Raw genomic sequence first — 26,454 nt, 5'->3', positions numbered from 1 at the left:
AAATCGAAAAATTTTTTTTATTTCCAAATTCGATAAAACTCAGTATTTAAGGTAATTTTGACCCAAAAAGTACAAAAATCGGGTGTATTTCTTGACTGGCCGAATAATTTTTGAGATACGGACTAAAATCGACCCAAATATTGCGATATCTCAGGAACTCTGCATCCAATCATTAAATTAACCTGATTTTTATACTTTTTGGATCAAAATTACCCCATATACCGAGTTTCATCAAATTCCAAAACAAAAATTTTTTTTGCGTATTTTTAAAAAAATTACAAAAATCGAAAAAAAAAATTTGTATCTCCAATTTCGATAAAACTCAGTATATAAGGTAATTTTGACCCAAAAAGTACAAAAATCGGGTGCATTTGACGACTGGTCGAATAGTTTTTGAGATACTGACTAAAATCGATCCAAATATCGATATAGCGATATCTCTGAAACTCGGCATTGTTGTCATTTCCGAAAATCTTTTCTTAGTGCACACTTACGTAGCTTAAGGAACGTGAATTAACTTTTAAAATAGGTTATGTAATTTTTTAATAGGTCTTTTTTATTTAATGTAACCAAAAAATTGCATCCGCTTTTTCAACACGATGTGTCAAGATGTACGAATGCCAAGGACTGTGTAACCCATTCGACATAGCCATTCGGAGATCTTGCTATGTCTATCGCTTGCTGATGATAGGTGCCATCAAAAAATGCAATCAATAAATATGACAGAGCTGATAAAACTACAATAAACGAGGGAAAAAAGATGAAATCTCTAAATTGTGACCAATAGCACCGATTTTGATGAAAATTTGGGATTAAGCTTTATTCACCCTCTAGAAGTTGTATTGTATCTAGTGGTGCTTTTGCCCAGATGGTGGTAACCACTCCTTCAAGGAGTAGAAAAGTATAAATTGAAACGGGAATCGATAGAGCGATGAAATCTAAGCAATCAAGTGGCATTTTAGTGTATTTCAAAAAGTCTATACTATCCGAGTTATTGCAGATTTAATTAATGTTAAATAACTGGAAAATTTGACTTTTTTTGAAATAAGTATAGTGATCATTATTACGACTTTCTTCCTAAGACAATGTCATCGCAAAGGGCAGAATATTATAGGCTAATACCGTTCTATGATAAAATTAAACGGTATATCATTATAACAATCATGGTTGTAAAAAATGGTATAAAACAATTTTCACTGATACAGAAAAGATTCAAATAACCTTATCTATCGATTCAAATCTTTACAGTAGCTATTTAGCTATTTACAGTAAAGTTTTCTTTCTTATTATGGAGCTATTAAAAATGAATACATTACATATGCAACAAGAGAAAGCATTTACTTATTTGGAGCAGTAAAGATGTATTTTACATAAAAAGGTTAATTCATATTCATAAAAAACAAATGAATAGATTTAAATCTATCAGACCTGACGACAAATCAAATTTTTGAATTTTACTACTTAATATTACTTAAAATTTATGAAACATTATGAAAACATTCAAAGTGTTTCTAAACGTAAAACATGTACAGCTAATTCTGTAAACACTAATTCTTAGAAAAAAATCTTACATACACTCACTGTCAGAAAAAGTGCCACAGTTAAAACATTCTAAGCGTACGCATCATATGTTATGTTATAATAGTAACACTTAGAATGTTTTAAAACGAGCATTTTTTGTGACATTGAGTATACATTTCACGCATGGTAGGTCTAATATAGTGTAAACGACATCTCCAAAAATTTATAGTTTTAGATAATTTAACGAAAGCCATTTTAAAATTAAATACCTCAACAAATTCGTTATCAATGGCACTGCATACTTAAATGAACTAGACTAAACATAAATCACTCTAATTTGGAAACTAGACTAAAGTCAAAAAACAACTAGAGCTAGTGGCCGAAGAATTAATAATTAATCCCCTCTCAACCTCTTTTGATTACTTTGAATGGTCTGTTTTATTTTAAAAAAACTGGCAATCACCTTGAAAATTTAAAACAAACAAAAATCGGTGTATGAAAATAAGCGCCATGTCACAAAACTGGGCTTCAAGAAATGCATATTAAAATAGTCTTTGAAATTATTTTGCATTTATAAATTAATATCTATCTTAAAAATATGATTCAGATGTAAATATATTTTTTAAATTTGGTGTCAATTGATGTACGTATGCGTACTAAACAATTAAAAATAGCAACCTATTTATGGTTGCTATATTATTTTAAGCACACGTCAAATCTGACATAAATTAAATACTCATTGTTTACTTAAATTCAGTTATTTCACTGCATATCAATTTGGTTAAAAATAAAACATTCTTAAAACTTACGGTGTGCGGTCATCCATAGCTTTTTCAACAGCCACCATAAGGAATTATTGCAATGCTCTTTTTAATGAACCATTGCAAACCTACAAAATACAATATATAATAACTATTTGAAAATTACTGTAAAATAATACAGACAAATATTTTATTATTTTATTCAATAATAGACCATTAAAAAAGTGTGAACTTACTTTTATGGAAAAAATGGCGAAACTATATTAATAGTAATTAAAACCTTCACGAAATTCTTCACACATATGAAGAAATGAGAGATTTAAGACAATTTGTAATTATAATTAATTTTGTAAACACTGTTTTTAAATTAATTGGTCTTTTTTTATATTTTTTTATTCTTCAAAAGATAGATTTGACAGAGCACTAAACCATTTTAACACAACCACTACAATACGATAGCCCACGAGGTGCACGAATTGAGACGAACTTCAGACACAAACCTGCACAAATGGTTTTGTACGGGTTTTGTGTATGTATGCAAGTAGCGGCAAATTTAAACTTTTAAAATATGAATATTTTTTGTTCCTGTTTCTTTCTATTAAATCTTAAATAATTTTTAAATTTACTAAAAAGTTCCTTATTTACCAGTTTCAATGCTGCACACAACTTACTAAAATTGATATAGAAACTTCTAGATCTAAGTACAGGAATATATGAATGTTAAAACATATCTCATATTCGATGCTAACAAATAGTTGAATGTATTTCATAGATCTATGTCGACTAATATAATAATGTATTTATTTAAATAAAAACCATGCCGTAAAACTGACCCATATAGATAGATATATTCTATTATCTTGTTTATTCTACGGGCTACGGCGATTGTAAATAAAAAGTTATCCAACCCATCATACTTGTTGAAATTGAAATTATAAATTTTTGCAGTTTTTATGTGGAAGCAAATTTGCGAATAGCATAAGGGATTAATTATTGAGGAAAAATGTTACTTGTAAATTACTTTTGATTTACAAATGGGAGAGTATGTCAATTAATGGGTTCTAGGAATAACTAATATTTTGACTTAATGTTTCCTCTAGGATACCCATACTATAACATACTTTTACATAAAAAGTAATAAAACCTCAAAAGTGTAGTCAAGAAAACAAGTGTCTTTGTTAAGTCACTTGACACTACTGTCTTGATGCTTTCGAAAGCAATCCATAATTTTAGGAAAAAAACACATTTGTAATGAGGATTCTGTATTTGACTAACAATAATTGGATAAAAAAAACATATTTGAAAAAAATCAAGAAATGTCAGTTATCAGATCTGAACTAACGGGTGGGCGATGCCAAATTTTAGCGAGGTCCTTATAAATTGCGATCGATAATAGGTTTTCTAAGACTATCAAATAATTAGCTCTATGTAAATACAACGAAACTACAAAAATTTAATGTTCTTGAAAATGTAGTTTTTAGATTTTTATTATTTCTTTTAATTTTTTAACCGTCTTCAAGAAAAGAAGGTTCTCAATTCAACTGTATTTTCTTTTTTATTTGTTACCTTAGAACTTTCAACTGAGTGAACCGCTTTTGATTATTCTTTTTTTATTTGAAAGCTGGTGCTTCCCATGTGGTCCCATTTCAATTTGTTCTAGTTCTGACAATATATAATCCATGAGAAAATCATAAGTAATAAATTTGCATTAAGTATGTGCGCGACAAATGGACGAATATACAAAATAAAGGTTGTAAGATATTGTTCACACATATGGAACTGTGACAACCAAATTTATTTTCTATGACTATGGTTCTGACATTCGAAAGGATTCAGTGGTACCTACCATGAAAGAGCTTTACAAGATTTATGAAACTTGGTAGACAGGAAAATAAAATGAATAAAAAACAATTTGTAATGCAAGCAGTAATATTTTCTTTAATTGTAAATTCAAGAAACCATAATATTAATTAATAATTACAATTACCAGTCGTTCAAAACTAATAATCTTAATTATATAAACATCTACTTATTCAAAAAAATAATAAATCAAACAATCGTAAAATACTTTTTTTTTTTAATCAAATTTAGCGTAAGGATTTTTTCTTTCAATGTACATAAGTTTATTTATATTTAAATATATATTTATAATTATACTGATAATATAATTAACTTGGACGTTAATATAAATCTATTATAAATCAATTATTATATTTCACAGTGACAAAAAATAAGAATAAACACAAAAATAAAAGCAATCAGACTTTTTAAAAAAAGAAAAAGTGTTTGGTTTTGTTTATAATGAAACAATATTGTATTTAGTTCTTTACTATTAAAAGTCTAAGGAGTAGAGAAATTATTTTAAGAAAAAAATTGGGAATTGTGTAAGCTTAGATTTGTGTTTTAACTGTTTGGTGGTTATGTGTGCAGAGTGATTGAATGATCTTTGAATAAAAGGATCCGATTCATTATTATTCTCTTTAAATTGCATCTATATCGAAATCATCAGCTTCTTCATCCTCTGGATCCTTTGGTTTAGCAAGTGATTTTGTAACTGGTTTTGGAATTTCTTTTAGTGGAGTTCCTTTAGCACGGTCATCGTATTCAATCTAAAATAATAAATAAAACAATTATTAGTGAGTTTTCTGTTAATAAACAAAACCAATATTATGGTAATAAAATTATTGTTTGTGGATAATAATTTGCAATGTATGGATTTGGTGTAAATTGATAAAAGGTAGTTTTTGTTTTTCAATACAATAAGCAAAGACAAATTCTGGAAAGTGCTTTCTTAGCTACTTTACGGGGAAAATGATTCATTTAAAATTGAAATCAATAGACTTTAGTTTACGATTAAAAAAAATGAAGTAACAAATGTCAAGTGTGTACCAAGCCAAGATCCAAGCTGAAATACTTTATTTATTCTGTCAAAAAATTAATCGTAATTTTGAATAAAGCATTCTATCTATACAGATGTTTCAAAACAAATATGAAATTCAAGTAAAAAAGTTAATCGAGATATGGTTGGCTCTGGATCCGAATATCACAGAAACTAAATCTTTAATAATTTCTGTTTTTTGGGCGTTTGTTATATTAATTTAAAAAATAACAAACGCAGAAATAATTTTATCTATCTTTTGTCTCCATTTCTTAGAGAAGTAATAGCCTAAGCATTATGAAGTTGTGTGGCAATTGAGGTGTGTATTTATCAATGGTTATGCATGCACAGATGAGCAACGTAGATCCAATTTTAAACATGCATTACCTCCAAATCATCATCACTTTCTTCCTCACTGTCGGATTCTTCTTCCTCAGCTTCTTTTAACCATTTAATAAATGGTTCAGCACGATTATGAATTTCTTGATTTAACTCCTTCGATACATACTTTTTGCTGATTTTACTGGCCCAATCCAGCAATACTTTTTCTTCTAAATAATCTTCATCATAAAATAACTGAAACATTAAAAATGATAATAAGCAAATTCCGTCCCCATCTTATTTCATCTATTATTTTTATTACTTTCAAAATTCCAGGAACTTTCGGTAGAAGGACATCTTTATGCATGCTAATAATTTGCTCAATTCCTCCAAGTAAATATTTTTGTGCTTTTGGATCTTCATGGACAAAGCGTAAGAAAAGTAAACGATACTTCTTTACTTCGGTGGATATATTTTGACTGAATAATAATTCAGCAAGTACTAGTGGAGCTTTCGATTTAATATCTAAACGATCTGCTTCTGTATACAATTCCTTTGCTGCTCCATTCAATTGTCCAGCATCACGGCGTAATTTTACTAACTCATAAAAAATATCCATCCTTTCTTTTTCAGTCTTGTCGAGATCATCGCTAATTGTCATGCCTTTGGCACCATCAGTTAAATCTTTTAAACGTTCACGCACTGCCTGTTCAGATACATCGACAGCCCATTCATCATCTTTATCCTATAAATAAAGAAAAATTGTTTTAACGAATTCTTTTTGGAATTAAATTTTTTCCTTACATCAGCTGCAACTACTGTTGGAGCGTCGACAACAATATCAGTTGACTCATCGGGCGATCCTGACCCGTCTCCGTTTGTAGAATTATTTGCTTCATCGCCAGACTTTTTGCTACGTTTTGCACGTTTACCTGCTGTAAGGGAAGAGCCTTGTACGGCTGGATTTAGGTCTAAAATTTTAAAAATAATGATATTAGAACCAAGGCAATTTTAAAAAACCATTTCTGTTTCAAAAAACTGCCGAAATTATTCGTTAGAAATTCATCAACAATTTTTATTTAACCAATTTCATAGTTTGCCTTATTTGACGTTACATTTACGAAAACATTTTCTTCAGAATTAAAAACACATAGACATTTTTCAATTAAATCTTAAGCTCTTATCGCAGGCTTGTCAAATTAAAAATATTCAGTTAGATAATCATTATAATACATTTTTAGTACTTACTGGGTGGATTTTTCAAGATGAATGTATTGAGTTTATGATTGAACTCTAGAGGTCCATGAAAACCACAAGCTTTACATCCCTGGGATATTGTTCCTTTTTTGGTGCTAACCAACAAATCAGTTTCTGGATTGTCACATTCAGGACATAGGACAAATTTTCTGATGAAACCATCCAATAAATCTTGCAATTTTGCTGCATCATGCGATCCGTTCACAATGAAACGATCATTTTTAAAATCAAACTGAGTTTGGGCACCTAATTCACACCCAAAGTATTTTGTGGGATCTAAAATAAATGAATTCACAATATTAAAATGATTCATTTTTTAATAATCGTTTAATAATCGGGATAAACACTCTCTTAGTTTTCCATGCATTAAATAGCAAATTGCTAACTTCGAGAGCAAAATTTTGTTGTTGTCTTCAAATTAACTGTGCCTTAATGGGCAAAAGATAGGTGATGATGCACGAAAAATTTTTATGAAAAAGATAATCCCAAATTCTTTAAAAAGTGTGTGCAACTGGTGTGAGTTGTCTATTAAGCTCTCTCAAGCGAAACTGACAAATTATGCAGTAGTTGCACAAAATACTATTATTTTAGAAAAATAAAAAATAAAACTTACAAGTTGCTGGACGCCCAATGGCTTTTGCAACATCAACCATATTCACAATAACTGTCTTAATTCCATTTCCTTTACCTTCAACTTTAGCCATTATGCGAGGCATTTTATAACGATAAAATGCATCGCTAACATTACGGTTAACGTTGACGCTACCCATTTTGACGACGTCGTTGGCAACGGTGTTTTAAAAGGAATTTATTTGGGAGTAAAAATAATTCTTATTGAGGACGGGTATGGTTATTTTGTGATGATAATATGGGATCCAATGTATTCTACGTAAAGGAGCTAGATGACTAGAAAGGCTCGGAACCGGAGGCAGGTGGTGTCAGCAAGTTTCGTGGCGGTGCTGCAACAGGGTGATGTTTGTACAACTGATGATAGTGAATATTAGCAATAGTGCGCAAATTAGCGACCAGTCACGTTTCTCTGAATGGTTGTAACTTCCGATGCCTATTAGTTGAAAATTTTGATATCCTGAAATGTTTATACACGCCGTCAAATAACTTTTTTTAAACAAATTTTTTTGTCTGAGTTCATGTTTTCAAAATCCATTTAAAATTAAAAAACAACGGTAATTTTTTATTTAAAAAATAGAACAGAAAAAGAACGGTTTGATTGTTATTGTCGAACACTGCTTTACTAAATGTTAATAAACAGTGTAAAAAATATTGTTTTCAAAGTGATAACATTATTTATTAAGTAAATAAGATATTTAGCATTATTTGCTAGTTATTTTATAGATAAAAATATTTCTGTAACTAAAACAACCTGATTGATTTGATTTTGTTGGATATCCTACATTTTTGTACGAAATAATTTTATTCATGGAAGTTGTAAAAAGCCTCTTGTCTAGTCAGTAAAATACAAGCATTTTTATGAAAATATATACCTATAACTGATAGGTTCTTGACGCTTCGATGAATTCATACACCCTGTTTCTATGCCAAGGGCTGGTTCTAGCACTGAATACCGGGTACTCCCAGACTTTCTTCTGGATAATAATGTCTCTGTAAAAAAAGAAAACGAATATTAAAATAAAATTTTCTTATAAATTGATTTTCAAAATGAAGTAAAATAAATAAAAGGTAAATGAATAAATTTTGTATTATATATAGTGGGTTGATGAACGTTAAATCATGCAATTACACTCGAAGTTGAATTCCATATTTGTAATATACTATTTTTTGATTTTTCTTACTTTTTATATTGATACCTTGATCAAAGCCTGCGCTATTCCGAAAAAATTACTGAGCTTTGTGCAAGATTGAAATTCTATGACGAAAAATATTATGAATAATAACTAGATTATTAGCCATTAATTCTTTTTGAAGTGAAAACTTTTATCACTCCTCCTAAACCGATGGACCGATTTTGATAATTTTATGTAAGTGTTCAAGTGGATGCGAGGATGGTTAAATTCAATTTTATGTAATATATAATTCGATTTAAGACAATTCGGTCCACTACGAAATATTTTTGATGGTTCCGCATCAAAAAATTAAAACCCGTGCAATAAATATTTATCTAGAATTGTGAATAGCTATTTGAATAGTATGGAGGTAATTATTTAGTACTTTTCAAGTATTGTGAATTAGTATTTATTAGAGCTATATTCGAGCGCAGCGAGCTCCTCTGCCGAAGGCCAGACCAACGATAAAGGCAAGTTATTTCAAAGTTTTAAATTTTTACTTCCATCGACAGTCCCCATGACTATCTTTTTTTCCTCATGTGGATTCTTGAATTTACGAACAAAGGATTTAAAGTTAGTGTCTGTTATAACGATGAAAATTAATGTATTGGCTATAATATCGGATATAATGACTTATCAAGCTGTAACGACCAACACATGTACATGCATATTTTTTTTTACATAAACATACTTTTACAGTTAAGTACGCCGCCGTTCACTGGCGAGCCCGCTCGGCGAACCTAAACGTCTGATATACTAATATGTTGGTATAAAAAATTATACATATTAGTCTACACAGCTAAGAATTGACAATCAACAGTGTTTGTATATCTAACAAACTAATTTAAAATACGTAATTGGTCTATGACTACAGTTGGTTTCGGTTGTATGTATATATTAATTTTATGATCTTACCAAAATATCAATTATTATTAACATAAATAAAATTCAATTTAGTTATGATATTCAAAATGAACTTTGCAGGAAGTTTGCATTTGGAAATTGAAAAGAACTTGGCGCTAATAAATATTTCTTAGAGTCTGACTTGTAAAAATTGATGTGATTATTTATAAAAGAAGAAATAATGTAAGATTTAGCACCGAAGGGCTATTATAAATTTGGCCTACTTTGAACATAAATGTTATAAACATAAGCTATTTTTTAAGACCCTGCGTTAAGTAACAGCTACGACAGCATAAAACTTCGTATTTCACATAAAAAGTATCTTTAGAGTATTCATAAGGGCAGACTATATTCTGCCATTCCATTTTTCTGTTGGAATCTCTTGATCTATTATAGAAATTGAAATGCTTCTCTTACGTTTCAGATAGACAATTGAATTGCGGAAGTAAATAATAAATATTATTGATTTAAGTAATTGATAATTGTAATTGTATTGTTGTAAGATAGATAAGAGAATGATTACCTGTTTTAAACATGTATCTATATAATTATAAATAACATTCATATAAAAATATTGTTTCGTAATCATAAGTGACCAGCTTTGAATTGAACAACATTTAAAAATAAATCATTTCAGAAAATGCTTGCATTTGATTTAAATTTATTATTTTAATAAAAATTATCTACAGAAATAATGAACCACATTAGGACTGACGGGAGAATTTTGAAAATAAAAAATGAGATATTAAATATTTTAAATAAAAAAATTATAAGCAATTATTTTGTATTTATTTTTTCATGAATTTTTTATTAAATATTACTACTTCTCCCAATCGCTTCGTTGAACCATCCCAATAATAGATCGCTGTTCCACCATAATAGTCAATAATTTCAACATTGAATATAATGAATTATTTCACTATTTAATACTAATATTTTGAACGATTTATTTATTTCTAGAAGATGAAGGGCAAAAATTATTTTTGACTATTACATTTTTCTATTTATTTAATATATAATAAAAATATGTATTTTAACTGTGTCAACAATTTAACAATCCATAGCAACCCTACACATGACAATCACGGCATTCTGTATTATTATTTTGTTGACTGTTCTATACTGAAATTCTGAAGAATTAAAATAATGCATTTACTAGTTCATACCCTCATTTGTTTTTTATTTTATAAATCTACCAATCTACAAGCGCAATCTCTATTACATTTAGGAATCCGTACGGAAATTTTAACAATACTATCACCCACTATTACTATTAGAATGCTGCCCTAATAGATCAGGAGATTTGAACCGTTAATAACTTTTGAATTCCACACTGTGTCGGGGGTCGGAATCATATTATTATGAAAAAAAATCTGGTTGAATATACACACAACACACGGGTATAAAGTCTGTTTAAAATCAATCAAGACCAGACAACAAAAATTTTTAACGGACCCTATAATTCGATTATAAGAATTTTTAATAATCTACCTATTTGGTATACCTTACACAAATCAAATACTCATTTCATAACTAATACCGAGCCCTTGACGCGAAGGTATTCGTTGTGTGCGTAGTCATGGTGGGGATAATAAAATCGATGCCAGCGCTTTAAGTGAAAAATTTTGGAGATAAAGTGGGCTGTTATGACTAATTTGCAATTATTTACATGTTAATGATATAGAAACTGTCAAATTAAAATGATTGAAAAACACTAATTAATTAAACTTAATGCATTAAAAATTGTGAAAATAAGAAATCAAATTGTACAAATATTATTTTTTAAATGTAAATTATCATAATTATTTATTTAAATTTGTGAAACAAGAATATTAAATTTTAAATGTAAGTTTTCAATGCAATCCACACAATTATATATGCATCCATTAATTCTATAATTAAAGTAGTGTATCGTTGTCATGGAAACGAAATTCACGCTCGGAGCGAATAGATTGCACTTAGCTAGTTTGTACTTTATATAAGTTTTAAAAAGATCATTGACTGATTTCATTATTATTACGGTTGTGATTTAATGTACAGTTCAAAATTTATGACTCAACTTAAAATCCTTTCTTTTTTATTCGATAATTCTACTAAGGAGGAGTGTGTACCGATTTTATTTGGAACCTTATTACAGGTCACTTTATAGACATAGAATGTCATACAGATGTACGGCTTCGCCATAATTATGATTGTTAATTATATGCTAATTATAGAGATTACCTACGATTTAGTAATTTAGATTGGATATATGATTTTTAAATATTACTGTATAGCTGAATGTAATTCATCAAATGTTATTTTAAATAAATTTCTTAAGGCAGAAGAATAAGTACAAAGGAATGGGAAATAAATGAACCGAAGGAAAATTTGAATGGCTAAACTGGAAATTTCGACAACAATACTAACGCCAAGAATGAAAGTCAATTAAATCCATTTTGCAAGAAAAAGATAATTCGATGAAGTACAAAATTTATCTAATAACAATTAAATAACGAAAAGAATCAGCTGTCGTCAAAAGCACGCTTTAAACACAATAATACAAAATAAATAAATATATCAACGTATTTTATAATCGTTCTATAATCTTCGTTCTATAAAAGTTCATTTTTTAATTACCGCGGCGCTAGGATCTTAAAAATATAATCGGATTAATAAAAAAAAGCATGTGTGAGATGCATAAAATATAACTAAAATGATTTATGAAAATAATAAATTTTAATTATTCATTAAAGTTTTGAAGGGAACATTAGAAAAATGTAAAGAATATATTATGTTAAGAAGCGATATCTATACCCGCGAGTATATTACAAACCGTTATCTTTGAAATGTGTAACAAAAATAAATTTGAAAAACAATTTTGATAACAAAAAATAATTAACCGTATATAATTTCATTTAGAATTAAATGGAATGTTCCTGCTTACAATTAAAAACGAAGTTGAGAATTTATTGATCTAGCACGTAGTTTAAGTTTCTGCGTCATGAAGGAGGGGCTTTTTTTTTGTAGTCCGCTTGGCTACCTTCTTATCGGCACCCCCTGTATAAATGTCATGTTTCAAACAATATAGGCAATATGTATTTTTTATCCAAGTAAACTTGATTTATAGTTCGTACAAAACCAAGTGGCACCGAGCAAGAGAGAGTGTATGATGTATATGTATGTGCACTTATATCTATACTCTCTCTTGTTCGGTGCCACTTGGTTTTGTACGAACTATATCTATTATTCATCTACGGTATATAGATCGGTATTTTTCTATCGAATTTCCCCTGAAAATAATGAATTTTGCACCATAGCGAACGTCGATGAAGGCTGTAGGGATCATCTAGATCTAGACGAAAAGTGAAGTTAGTTTTTGAGAAGTATGCAAAATATGAACGTTTAAAACTTCTAATTTAACAAAGAGAAAGATACAGAATAGTGACGTCATTGTACGATATCGCCATAGAGATTATATATAAAACTTTCATTTGCAAGAAAGAGGCGGGCAACAATCTTTGAATGCTTATAATCAATTATAATTCAACTTTTAAATTTTGTTATGGTATCAACTAGTCTTACATTTTTATGGGTAATGTGGCAAATTCGATATCAGTCATCTGCCCTTGTATAGAATTGTTTTCTAGACAAAAAAAAAAAATATCACAGAAGTCGGAAGTTGGCGACTTTTAAAATTTTCACACCATGATAGTCCCTTCGAATTGAGTTATTCGATGGTTGAAATTTATACATGTCAATTGTCTTATTGAAGATCAACTTTTTCAAAGTTTTTCGCACGTCTCACAAATTGTAACAAAGAAATTGAGTTAAGAGGAGATATCGGGGTATCCCAAACTTTTTTGTCCCTTGCCATAGTGGCATGAAAGAAGAGAAAAAAATTTAACTGATTTTAAAATTCTATCAAGTCCCTCTAGACGGAGATACATTTTCTAATGCAATGTACCTTAAGAGTACCTTCCAATGTGCCTTCAAGTGCAATGCATGGTAAAATATCCTATTTAAATAACTATCAAATAGAGCAGTAATCCATCCACTGTTTTTGTAAGAGGTTAAAACCAGTACAACCATTATAAAAAGCTCATAGTTACGTGCCTGATATCGAAAGAATCACCGAATCATCTTACGTTTGATAAGCGTCAATATACTCTATTATTAAATATTTCTAATTGTTCCAGAAGAAATCGAACACAAATATTTCGTATTCGAGATTATTCGGAAATCTATTACGTCATTATACTGGAATTGTATAAGAATGGTCTTTAGATATTTTCCACATAAAATAAGTACTTGAACTTGAATTTCAAGAACAATTTTTAAATTTTCATAAATAATAAACAATGCGAAACTAATTGTTTATTCAAAGCAGATTTGTATTATCAATTTACATAATTAAAATTTTATTTTTATTTAATGACTCATAAAAACAAAAGATTTAAGAAAAACGTATGCGTAGAATAATATTTAAAGACCTATTTTTATCGATTTGAATTTAAACATGGTAATAAAATATTCTTATCAGATGATTTCTTATTGATTTTAAATTGGACAACATTGCAATATTCCATTTATCAAAATGTAAAAAAAATAGTGTCGAGACGTTTGATAATAAAATTATCATTGGAGAGAAATTTAAATGCTCATTTTTATTGCCACTATTGACCTATTATATTTCAAGAGTGAACTCTTTCTTCCTCCTATGCGCACTGTCAAATGTAAACCCTGTATCAACCAGCTGTTTTTAGAGCAGAAAGGAAGGAAACCGGTGAAGAAATATTTTAAGGAAAACGAAAAAAACACATTTAAATTTTAAAAACATATTTTTTAATCAAACACATAAAAGACATGAACAAAAAGATATAAAAAACGGGGCTCACCTGGAGAGGGGCCTAGAAACACCATATGTTTGCACCAGTTTGAGAGAAATGCTCGCCGGTTGCAACAATTAAAATGTTGATTATTACAATAAAAAGTTCGTTGATAAAATTGATTTACAAACAATGAAATAAAATTATTGATTAATTCACTAGAATCTGTTGATAAGAACTTTATTTTAAATTTGACACCTTTTAAAAATTTATAGCAATGATCAACTAAGAGACCAGCAATTTTGAATTGTTTTGCAATAGCAATATTGCTATATTGAATTAGTATGGACACCAGTTTTTCAATTTACACGGAAACTGTTCAAAGGAAATTTAAATAATTATAGGTCCAATTGACCGGGTTTGGTTGAATATTCAATATATATTAAAACCAGTGAGGAGTATTTAATATATCTATATATAACGTTGTGACGCGCGTTATATAGACTGCAGACCTAGCCCGGACTATTGCAGGTGCTGATTCCGGGATTGATTCAACGCGAAAGCTCCTTTTGTTGCGACTGCGTGTCAAATATTTAAGCGCACGCCCAATTCATACATATATATATACCGTTCCGATATGTCCATGTAGCATGTAACATGTACACACATACTTTATTGTAGTTTTTCGTTAACGTAGCCCTTTGTGTGACGGTATTATTAAATTCTTTTTTACCTTGCGTGACAAATCAAGTAGTACAATAAATAAATCGGTGTCAAATATTTGATCGTGGCTATTGCTATAATACTGCAATGTCAAATATTAGGACATGCTAACTTTTTACTTCCAATGAAATATTCATTCAAAATTTTTCAATTTTATATAATTTAGAAAGGTTAATTATAATTAAAGACTATCATAATTATGATAATCCTCAAGACAGCACCCTTTTATTAAATGATTAATAACGTAGTTTAAAACTTCATGAGTGGCTTCCATTAGGTTAATCTCCCAAACTTGCTCCCTCAGACTTTTTTCGAAAGTGATTCGTTTTCAAAACAGCATGATAACGTCCTATTTAAGCCATCGATCTGAAAAAACGCAGGAAGAAATTTGTCGGACACTATGACCGCTTGGTAATATTAATAATTATTAACAAATAAAATATGTTGCTCGGCAAATATACTGCACCGATGAGCTTGTCTATCTCGAACAGCACTAAGTATTTTTGTTTTTCAATACATTAAATTTTTTAATACTTATTCATGTTATCAAGTGGTCATGGTGTCCGACAAATTCAGACCGATAGCTTAAATATGACGTGTTATCATATTCATTTCAAAAACGAAACAATTTCGAAAAACGTCGTAGAGAGAAAGTTTGGTAGACTCGCCAAAAAGAAGCCACTCGCGAAGTTTCTTCAAGTATGTACACAAAAAGGTGCTGCCTGTCCCGCGAAATATGATATCTTGTTTTCGGCTAAATATCGTAAAATCCAGGAAGATAAATTTGAGAATGGTCAGCGCCCGATTCCTCTGTGAAAAAATTTTGTTAATCTGTCTTAAACCTTCGCTTTGAAGGATTTTCAGCTTTTAGCAAAGCTTATTTTATTACATTGTAGAATGACAACAACGATACACAAAATATTCTATCATTTCTTCTCACAAAATTGCCTGCAGTAGTTGCAATTTTGATTTCCCAATCTAGCGAATCAAATAATCATCTCGGGCCAGAGATTTTGATAGGCCCTTTTATAACAAACTTCTTGAAAGATACAAGATTACAGATTCCCAGGTGTACTGATTCACGTCAATGTTGATAAAGACAATCATTTTAGTATACTATAAAAACACCCCAGAGTTTCAGTTTGTTTTCGTAAATGAACTAACTGCATTGGAAGTACTTATTATTGTAAATTGTGAGTCACGCTAGATAGTGGAGTACATAAAGGGCAAATTTGCTTGGAAAAATGGCTTTCAAAAATTTCCAATTTCCAGAAGTACGAGGTTCTTTAACAGGTTTAAGTAATTAATAAGAACAAACTTTCGCCCGACAAACTTTTGATCTTGATTAAGTTTTTAATTGTAAATATGCAAACAAATCGATCCGAACTTTTTTCTTGACATATGCACCTACATGTGCTCCACTAAGAGTATCTAATACTCTAAGACCAGCTAGTATGTGATATATATATATAACAAGGATGTAAAATTTATTGATAGTAAAATATTTTCTATTAACTTTATTTATTTGCATACTTTGTGACACGGTAGTCGTGTATGTTGAATGTTGATATGTGATAACATTTTTTAATTTTCAAGTACAAATAATATTTTTTTATACACACACTTTATACAAAATATGAAATAAATGACCTTTATACAATAAACTTTTAATATGCAAAATCACTTTCTCTTATTATGTTATAATTATGAGCAGGTAACACGTCAGATCGATCCATCATTTAAAACTCATATATGTCTGATATTACAGTTTATTTTTTTTAACTTCTATATATAAAGACGTCAAATTTAATGTAGTTTATGTGTCCAATTAATGCAAGCAAATGACAAAACAGGTTTAGAATATTCGAAAACATCCTAGTTTTCAATATTTATTCTTGAGACAATATCCTTATAGTGGGGGGATTCTAAATTTTGGTCGACAAAATGTTCTAATTTCTCTCTGTTTATTGATACACATAGATAAACTGGACATGTACATAGAGGATTTGTGATTTTTATACCAAGTATATATGAAATAAATCAAGGTATACTAAGTTTAGTTCCAAATTTATAACGCTTAAAATATTGATGTTACGAACAAAATTTTGGTACAGGTGGGAATGGGAAATGAGATATCAAGCTGAAATTTTTTTAGCGTGTTTAGGACGTACAAAGTGTAGTCGAGTTCGTAAGTCTGAAAGTAAGTAAGTCTGATCAATTGGGTCTTGGAAACCGTTATAGGTAGATCAAATGTTTAAATGTTAAAAATGTTCCTTATAAAAAAATAAACAACTTTTGTTTGAAACATTTTTTCGTAAACATAACTGTTTACCCGTGAGGGGGCAAATTAGATTAGAAACATTATATAGTATGTATACAGATTTGTTATAGCATATACTATGTCTACTGAATATGTTAGAAGATACTCTTATTTATTTGTGTGTAAGAGTGGCCACCTTTCTTTCATGACGTAAAAAAACAAACGATTGCGTAATCAACACTGCATATACATGGTATTTCAACAATTAACTCAGTCAATTGTTTGATTTCACTTGTTAAATTTGGGTTTGGTATAGTTTGTTTTTAACAATTTATCAATAATTTTATTTTTATATAGTAAATATCTTACCCCTTGCCTTATTAAATGTACACATGATGTCAGGGACAACAGCAGCAGTTTATGCTTGAATATACACCATGTTACTGTCAGGGTCACGAATACTGACAGCAACGTGAAATGCTTTTTAGGACTGTCGATTTATAATACTACGATTATTTTATTATAGTCGAAGAAAAGAAACACTAAAAACGATTTTTATTTTGATTTCAGATTTGATTCAGAAAATTGATTTTTTATAAAAGTTGCACAATAATTGTTTAAACAAGTGAAAACAAACAATTGAATATTGAGTTTATTGTCGAAATATCCTGTAAAGAAAGCGTTGAAAATCAGTGCTTGCATTATTAAGTACTTTCTATAATTTTTTTAAAAATGTTTCGCAAGACCACTAGTTGAAGCTACCTGCAAATTTTCAACTCTCTTATCTTTTAAAGTTTTGGAGAAAATGGACACTAATGTGTTGACACCAATCTTTTGATCTACTTTGCGCCCTCACGGATAGTTGTTTATTTTTTTATAAGAAATATTTTATACATTTAAACTTTTGTTCTTCTGTAACGGTTTACAAGATGGGTCCTACCTACAATTATTGATGGGTCACTATTCAATGGGTTTTTTTTGAATATTTATATTACAATCTTTCCACTAATCTAGCAAAATAATGATCATATTTTAATAATATTAATTTATTTTATTGAACGAAGTAGTGAGTATCTTGAAAGATATACGGACTTGAAATTGCTACAACAAGTCGCGGGTATCAGTTAATATAAAAAAATACGCACTCGTATCAAAGGTATCAAAATACCTTATAACAGTAACACGTGTATCTCATCAACCTTGAACACATGGTATACATAAAAATTTACCTATTACAGTATATTTGTGTTTACTAATAAAATTGTTTTCATTCCATATTATCATGACTTGATTTTCCACACAACCGTTGTTTTCAGTTTCGTTCCAATTAAAACTTGAAATCAATTAAAAGAAATTGAGAACTATTTGTTTGAAATGGAATTGATTGTTAACTATCAAATAATTTAGTAATTATTGGATTTTATTTGACATTTAGAATTCCACAGTTTTCAATAAAAAAACAATTCACTGTTGCGTGCTCCCTTAAATAATTTATTTGACCACAAAATTTAGTACACAAAGAACAGCTGTTTTAACGACGCTAATATGGCGCTGAAATCATATTTGAAAAACCCAAAAGTTAATAAATCCAAAACCAATAATAAATAAATCCGTTTCTAACTTCGGTATCAAAGAGCTTTTCCAATGAAATTTTTTCCTGCAATTTGCAATACACAGATAGATTGACAATAATTATTTCATCCAATAATAATTTAAAACTGGATATAACAATTGAGAGGAAAGTAGATATTCCAACTCAAGTTTTATAAATAAAACCACTAATCCGGAAGTATTTCATATTAAAATTAAAGTCGATTAAAAAGTTAGATATACTTAACAATGGTATAATTTGAGTAACAGTCCGTGAATTTTTCACATAATTTGTATATTCCACAGGTTATTATGAGATAAAAACAGTAAAACTCCGATTATATACAATACGTGTGTCTTGAGACAAATCTAACTGCTGCTGCAACTTCAATTTTCATCTACTAACGAGATGAAAATGTTCGGTTGGTCTAATTTTGACTGCCATATTGAGTTGATATTTCAAAAATTGAGATAGTTTATTGTGCTTCGCATCAAAAGTAAGGTCATGAAAAGCAGATTCCAAATTTATGTATATAAGTGTCTCACAAATTTCAAATTTTTATTTGGCCTAGAAATTAATAAGAACCGTTGAGTTGTTAGGAGCCACCAAAAATTTGCATTCAATTTATTGGGCCCCTTTCCACAAGAAATACGCACAGTTTATTTTTAATGCAATAGACTTTAAAAAACCCGTGAACAATAAGCCGCAAAGTCAGAGGTTTCAAAAATTTTAATTCAATTTAATGGAGCCCATCCACAAGAAATGTGCGAGATACTTTAGTTAGTTTCCAAAAACTTTTTGAGATGTTTTACACGTTTAAAATATTTATACAAACGTTATGCCATAAACGTTAAAATTATCAATCGAAATTTTTTTTTATTCATTCTTTGAATTTGTTGTTATTATTCTAGCATTAATTAATTCCGAGTACGAAGCCGTTACAACAACTTTTAGTTACTTCTAAAAATTCATAAAGATTTAAAATAAATAAATGAATAAAATTAATTATTGAATATCGTAAGAGGCAAGAGGTAATAAGTGTTGCTGATTCAAGTGTTATTTTTTTTTTTCAATATCAACAAACACCGACAAAATATTATTTACATTAAACTAACTATTCATATAAACAATAATTTGGTATTTGATAACAAAACACATATTTAAAATACCAACTTTACAATTAACGGATGAAACCCATTGAAGGAGAATCGATGAAATTATGTACATGCAAAAAAATTGACTGAGTTAATTGTTGAAATACCATGTATAGACAATGTTGATTACTCTATCACATTACACATAAATACATGTCACACATATATAACTGATATTCCCATGTAATACATACTATACAATTTGCGCATAATTTGCGCTTTCACGGGTAAACAGTGATGATTACGAAAAAACGTTTCAAACAAAAGTTGTTTATTTTTTTACATTTAATTTTTTATTCTATCTCTAACGGTTTACAAGATGGGGACCCAAAGGACCAAAGACCCAATTGACCTATGTTGCTCATTTACGAACTTGACCTCACTTTTTACGTCCTCAGCACGCTATAAAAGTTTCAGCTTAATATCTCTTCATTTTTCAGTTATCGTGATGACAGACGGACAGACGACAGACAGACAGCCGGAAATGGACTAATTAGGTGATTTTATGAACACCTATACCAAAATTTTGTTCGTAGCCTCAATACTTTTAAGCGTTACAAACTTGGGGCTAAACTTAATATACCTTGGTATATTTTATATACATGGTATAAAAACAGTATGAAAAATATTGTCTTAATTTAGTTGTTGCACAAAATTTTTTTAGTTTTTCATAATAATTTGAAAGATACATACAGTTTTAAAAAACTTTTCAAAAAAGAAACGAAAACGGCAGACACGAAAAAAATTTTCGTAAGACATCGTGTCGTAATAATTTTAATTAAGAATTGTATACAGAAATTTTTAAATTAAACCAAGAGTTTAAAATCGTGAGCTTTGGATTATTTTAAATATTGCCGTCAAGGTCAAAGTTTTGTAGTACTAATTTACAAAATGTATCACTTTGATATTTAATTTTAGTGTTTAAGATGTTCTCTGAAAATGTGCGAGCTAGAAGTCGTGAAATATGTAATTTTCGTAAATATGTCAAAATAAAGTATGTTTTATCCAAGGAATATACAGGGTGTTCTGTTATTGACTGCAGATCGTTGGTCTACAGAATAAGTTCATAAAAACAAAGGAAAAAGTTATTTACCAATTTTCAATTTGAGGCTTACTTTGAGAGATAATTAACCAAATAAATTAATATAATATTAATTTAAAGTGAATAGTTTTATGGAATCACAACCCACTTAGTTTATGTAATAACACAATACCAGCCTTTAATATCTAAGTGAACTGTGATTCGATAAAACTATTTACTTTGTATTAATATTATTATCTCTCAAACTAGGCTTCAGATCGAAAATTGGTAAATAACTTTTCCCTTCGTTTTTATGAGCTTATTCTGTAGACCAACGATCTGTAGTCAAGAACAGAGCATCCTGTATGTGATATATCAACGCAGTAATAGTATCAAATATACAATTTACCTGGTTCGTAAAGCATACTATTTTTTGGCGAGAACAAAGAACATTGATCAGAGAACGTTGAAGATAGTTACATACTAGTAATTCCCCTACTGTTTTTGTTAATTTAGTTGGTGAAGTATGTTATTATTTTATTTACATTTAAAATAATAAGTTGTTACTAATTTATTAAATAACACTTTCAATTCAATTCAGAAAGGAATGAAGAACTGCTTCTATGCCAATGCCTATGTGATGATGATGAACTTAACTTGCATGTGAAATAAATTTATAATATAATTGCCAATTCCGCTATAAATTAGTCCAATCATTATTACAAGTATTTACCAGTTTACCCTTAACTGATAAGTTGATGTTTATTTATTATCAAAAGTGGTATGAAGCCATTCTTTTGACGAGAAATATTAAAAATTTGTTAATCAGTAATTATCAATTATATCTGTACATAGATATTTTTATCTACGCCTGTGAGATAAGAACTATTTTCCTCACTCAGTATGCGTAGGAAAAATAGTTCATAACCGCATTAATATCGTAACGAATTCATTATCACATTTAGAACTACTGTCAAAATGTAAACTAATAAGAAGTTACTATAGTTACTTTTTTAGTTACAACTTTTAGTTACTTTAATAATTGTTTAGTTTCACATTTTAGAGGCGTCAAGTTTTGAAAGATATATGTGTGATAACGCATTATTAACGTACTTCTGCAACTGCCCAACTCATGCTACTATTATCCCACTAATATCGTAAATAACTAATATTACGGATCTTCCAAACATCCGAAAACTGATATATGACTTCAATTGTAGATTAGGCTTTAGTAGTTTCAACATGGATTTTCAACATATAGTCCAAAATCACCCTAATAGCTAAGTTTGGTTAAGACGTAACCAATTTTGTTCGCGGTATGTCTAGGGTAGCAGGCTCGATTCTCGCCGTCACAAAAAAAATTAATTTAATTAATACTTGTGATGGACTGGTGTATATCATGAAGGAGATGCACTCAGTCTATCAAAGTAATTGAGGAGCTGATAAATGAAATTATCAGCGGAAAGGTGGTAAATCACATAATATGTTATCAGAATAGACTCTATAGCCTAAGTGTATCTTTCGTGGACAGTCAATATAACCAAACCTAACTAGGCCAAAAAACCCTGAAATTAAAATGTATAACTGTGTTTGACTGTTTTTATGGTAATAAATATGAGCAATACAATGTCAAAGTTGATAGTCTCAACCTTTTGAAGAAAAAAGCAGATAACTACAAATTTGATAAATTTTCCATTGATAAGTTAATATTCCAACAAATTTTTCAATTGAAAAAAAAATCTATTTCACAATAAAATTACATATTCTTCGCAAATAAATACTCTATTTCAAGTGGTCTAACACAATTACACATCAAATATCATGAAAATTGGCTCGTGTGATGATATATTTTTCCAAAAATTTATCAGATATTTGTGCTCCTGTTTTAAGGTAGTGAATGTGTGATAATACTTGAAATACACGTTTCAAATTTGATGAATTTTGTTTGACCAAAAATATGTGTAATGGGGATACACTTTAATGGGAGAGATACGTTATACAAACAGATTTTACCAAGAAAAACAGACCCATTGAATAAGCCTACCGGGAAAACCGCGGTAAAAAAATGCGCTAAGTACACGAACGCAAAGGTGGCGTGAAAATGTTTGTTAAGAGTTCTGGAACATACTGTAAATCGTAGGTTGACATATACGATTAATAGCTATGCAGCATTGACGACTAATAGATTATGTCACGATAATTTCAATTACAATTTTATACTTATTATATTTTGATCAAATTCTTTTTAGTTTAACAGACAATCCTTTGTGCAGTTATAATGCTAGACAAACGCAATAATTAATAAAGATATAAAATATACTACTTTCACTGTTCAACTTACATAACGGTTTGTTTCTTTAAAAAAAAGTATATATACCAAGTGTATCAGAATAAATGGTTAATAATATAGGGGGTGATACGATACATCAAAACAGGCAGCTTAGCATAAGGAACATGTGTCCGTTGACGCTTCACTTCAGAGCAAAAAGGGTTAGAAATTTACATAACTTTGATTTCCGAAAAATGGTTAATAAATTCAAATGTTATCTAAAATGTTCCTTTAACTTGAACGGTTTGTTCCATTAGCTAGATTTGCTCTCTTTTCAAATTTGTTTAAACAGTTTTACTGTACGTCTAACAAGATAGATCAACTGATAAAAACGTGGCTCCACGAAAACTCTAGTTTCGTGGAGCCCTATCACCTTTAGATTATTGACTATTAATTCTTATTCACCCGGTATATTTATATCTAATTACAAATGTAATTCATTTAAATGGATTGGAATGGAACAAGTTTAGACCGATCAACCTATCATTATCCACCCGTAATGTTAAATTTTCAATATTTCACGTCTAGTAATAATATGTATAATTAAAAAATTTTAAAATTCGTATTTGAATAAATCTGGTCTGATATGATAACACCACGAAATGGTTTAAAACTTTAAAATAATAAATATTCACAAAATTTTGACAATAAAAACGGAAAACCTTAATTGTAGGTATTCCTTGTTTTCCATTCAAGCACGCGATACCATTGTGCTACACATGGTGTGCATGTTTGTTGTTCCATTTAAAACTTGCATTTGATAACTTTGTGCGAATGTCAACTTTCAAATGAAGCGCTCGCAAATTGTTATGTAATAACTTCATACATATAATAATACAGTGATAAGCCGGAATAAATTGTCAATGGGGAAAAGCTGGGAAACAGCACCGATTTTAATGAAACTTTTTATAACGTGTTTATAAAATATTCAGCCAACTTTACCTTTTTTGAAATGCTTATTTTACCTTAAAATCTATATATATTCCAAAAATCGTGCCACTTATTATCGAAAACTTTCTTTTTTAGCACAAAAGCGGCTAACTTTTGAACCAACTTTTATGAATATCAGCGTGATATTCATACGTTGAAATTTCAGTTCGGGGCTGCTGTAACCTCGAGTTGTCTATCTCTTTTTTTTAAACTGTATTATGAGATATTATACATTTTCGATTTTTAGATTTCAATAAAATATCTATTTAGATTTAGACTGAATTCATTTTGAATAGTTCAGATAAAATTTGATACTTAAAATTTTAAAAAATGGTTACGTTTTTATTTTCTACCGTGAGAGAATATCTCACTTAGAATGAAACAGTCATCCAACGGTATTACTCTATCTCGCATATTCGAGAACGTCTTTTTTGAAAAATCAATAATTATATTTCAAAAACTTATTTTTAATTGAATATTTTAAATTATAGGTAAAGCAAAAAGTCCCGATTTTTGAGATTTTTTGGATTTATACCGTATCGTAACTATCGATATGTTAAATATATAAATCGAAAGATCTTAATACCTACCTACATATTTTTATTTCAATATAATCAAAAGAAAGAGTAATCTATAACAAATTTTGTTAAAAAATTTCCCTATGTTTTCACATATTTTGTTTTCGAATATTGCAAACTCTTCTACCTATTGATTGGACTATTATCAAAGGTAAATATTTACAGACGTGATGGTAAAAAGATATGCGATATGTTACATGACAAAAGTTAAAAATAGAGCTGTATTTTAATATGTTCTATATTGGTTTTTTATTATTACAAAAATTTATATAGGAAAACAGGTTTAAATGAAAAAACATGTTTTTTTTGTGAAAATTATTTAAATACGTGGTCACGCATACACTTATATGAAACAATTCTATCTTACATAAATTTTCATAATGACATAACCTATAAGTTTAAAAATAAAACTTACCTATATGGCCTGCTAAAGTCATATAAAATGGTAACGCCCTTCTGGACGATATTCGCAAAACGATAATAAAAATTTACTGCAAGCAGAATGGTAATGGAAATGTAAAGAGGTTTAAAGATGATTCAAATATCTGCAATAAATAAAACATAATTAATTATTAATACAATTAACTGCATGTTTTAATCAAATAATCAATATTTATTGCATGCAAAAATAATAATTTTTTAAGTACTTACATTTCTAGCAGTAGCCAGAAATAATTTATTGAACACAACACTTTTATGAAAACACAAACGTAGAAAAAAACAAACAATTGCACCTTGATGTAAAAACAACGCCAAGTAATATCACTATTTTATAATAATTAATTAGATATTTTGATCAATAAAATATTGATTGTAAATGTATAATTTTTATGCAAAATTTTTTGATATTATTAGACTTTATACGTCTAACACACCACGAGGAGGTATGGTAATTTACTTTCCTATGTGATGTGGGATATGACGAAATGTTTATAATACAAAATAAAATCCATAAACATTTACATATTTTTTTTCACCGCTTATGGCGTTAGTGTATGCTAACTTTAGAGTCATCTATACAAATGTTTATGTATTACCACTTGAAAAAAGGTGGAATAAAGTATTAACAATAAGCGCGTTCGTTTTAAAGTAAACTTACTTTTCAATTTAGGATCAGTTTCCACTACCGAGGTTCGCATGGGATTCCCATGAAGGGCTTTTTCCGTTTAGTTCCTTTTATTTTTTTTTAATGAGTGCATAACTTTTGCATCACCCTGTAAAACTTTCTCACCTTGTAAAGCTAATTGTTGTCAAGTCAAAAATTAAACTCGAAAACGGGGCCTATACAATCAAATAACAAATAGCCTTTTATTAAATTCGAAAAGCCCAGAATTTATAGTAGTAAAAAAAATTGGAACCAGATGTTTTGTATTAAAAAACTACAGCTTCGAAAATTGCGATATCATCAATTAATTCTTCATATATGGACACTTCGGCAACCGGTTTTGAGGAATTTTGTGAGTGGCACCTTAATTACCTTATTCATCTTTTCAAGACTATTTAGTGATTATAATTACGATAAACGCTACCAATTTTTATAGTTTCGAGAAAATTATTCGGTAACTTATATATATATATATATATATGTATGAGGGACTTTAAGTTATATAAAGTACC

The 26,454-nt window shown here is 29.1% G+C and overlaps 2 protein-coding genes across 4 annotated transcripts in view; both read right to left on the bottom strand.

Annotated features, from left to right (window-relative positions):
* The window catches only part of LOC123293901 (kinesin light chain), a 72,754-nt gene extending 70,033 nt beyond the window's left edge, over positions 1-2,721 (bottom strand). For all 3 annotated transcript variants that reach the window (XM_044874894.1, XM_044874891.1, XM_044874893.1), the window contains exons 1-2: positions 2,519-2,721; positions 2,331-2,410 (exon numbers count right to left, since the gene is read on the bottom strand). In XM_044874894.1, the coding sequence (XP_044730829.1) occupies positions 2,331-2,368 (38 nt within the window). In that variant the 5' untranslated portion in view covers positions 2,369-2,410; positions 2,519-2,721. The remainder of the gene's footprint in view (positions 1-2,330; positions 2,411-2,518) is intronic.
* A 1,810-nt stretch (positions 2,722-4,531) lies between these two features.
* LOC123293301 (eukaryotic translation initiation factor 5) lies at positions 4,532-25,646 on the bottom strand. The gene is made up of 9 exons (XM_044874074.1): positions 25,489-25,646; positions 25,253-25,382; positions 8,241-8,358; positions 7,352-7,825; positions 6,730-7,014; positions 6,286-6,452; positions 5,804-6,226; positions 5,548-5,736; positions 4,532-4,891 (listed from the first exon to the last, which is right to left on the bottom strand). The coding sequence occupies exons 4-9, from the start codon at positions 7,506-7,508 to the stop codon at positions 4,763-4,765; spliced, it is 1,350 nt and encodes a 449-aa protein (XP_044730009.1). The 5' UTR covers positions 7,509-7,825; positions 8,241-8,358; positions 25,253-25,382; positions 25,489-25,646; the 3' UTR covers positions 4,532-4,762.
* Between the last annotated feature and the right edge of the window lie 808 nt (positions 25,647-26,454).

The sequence above is a fragment of the Chrysoperla carnea genome, chromosome 2 (assembly GCF_905475395.1).
Source record: "Chrysoperla carnea chromosome 2, inChrCarn1.1, whole genome shotgun sequence".
Classification (NCBI taxonomy): Eukaryota; Metazoa; Arthropoda; class Insecta; order Neuroptera; family Chrysopidae; genus Chrysoperla; species Chrysoperla carnea.
The sequence above is the reverse complement of the archived record's forward strand: the minus strand, read 5'-3'. Positions and strand labels throughout refer to the sequence as shown.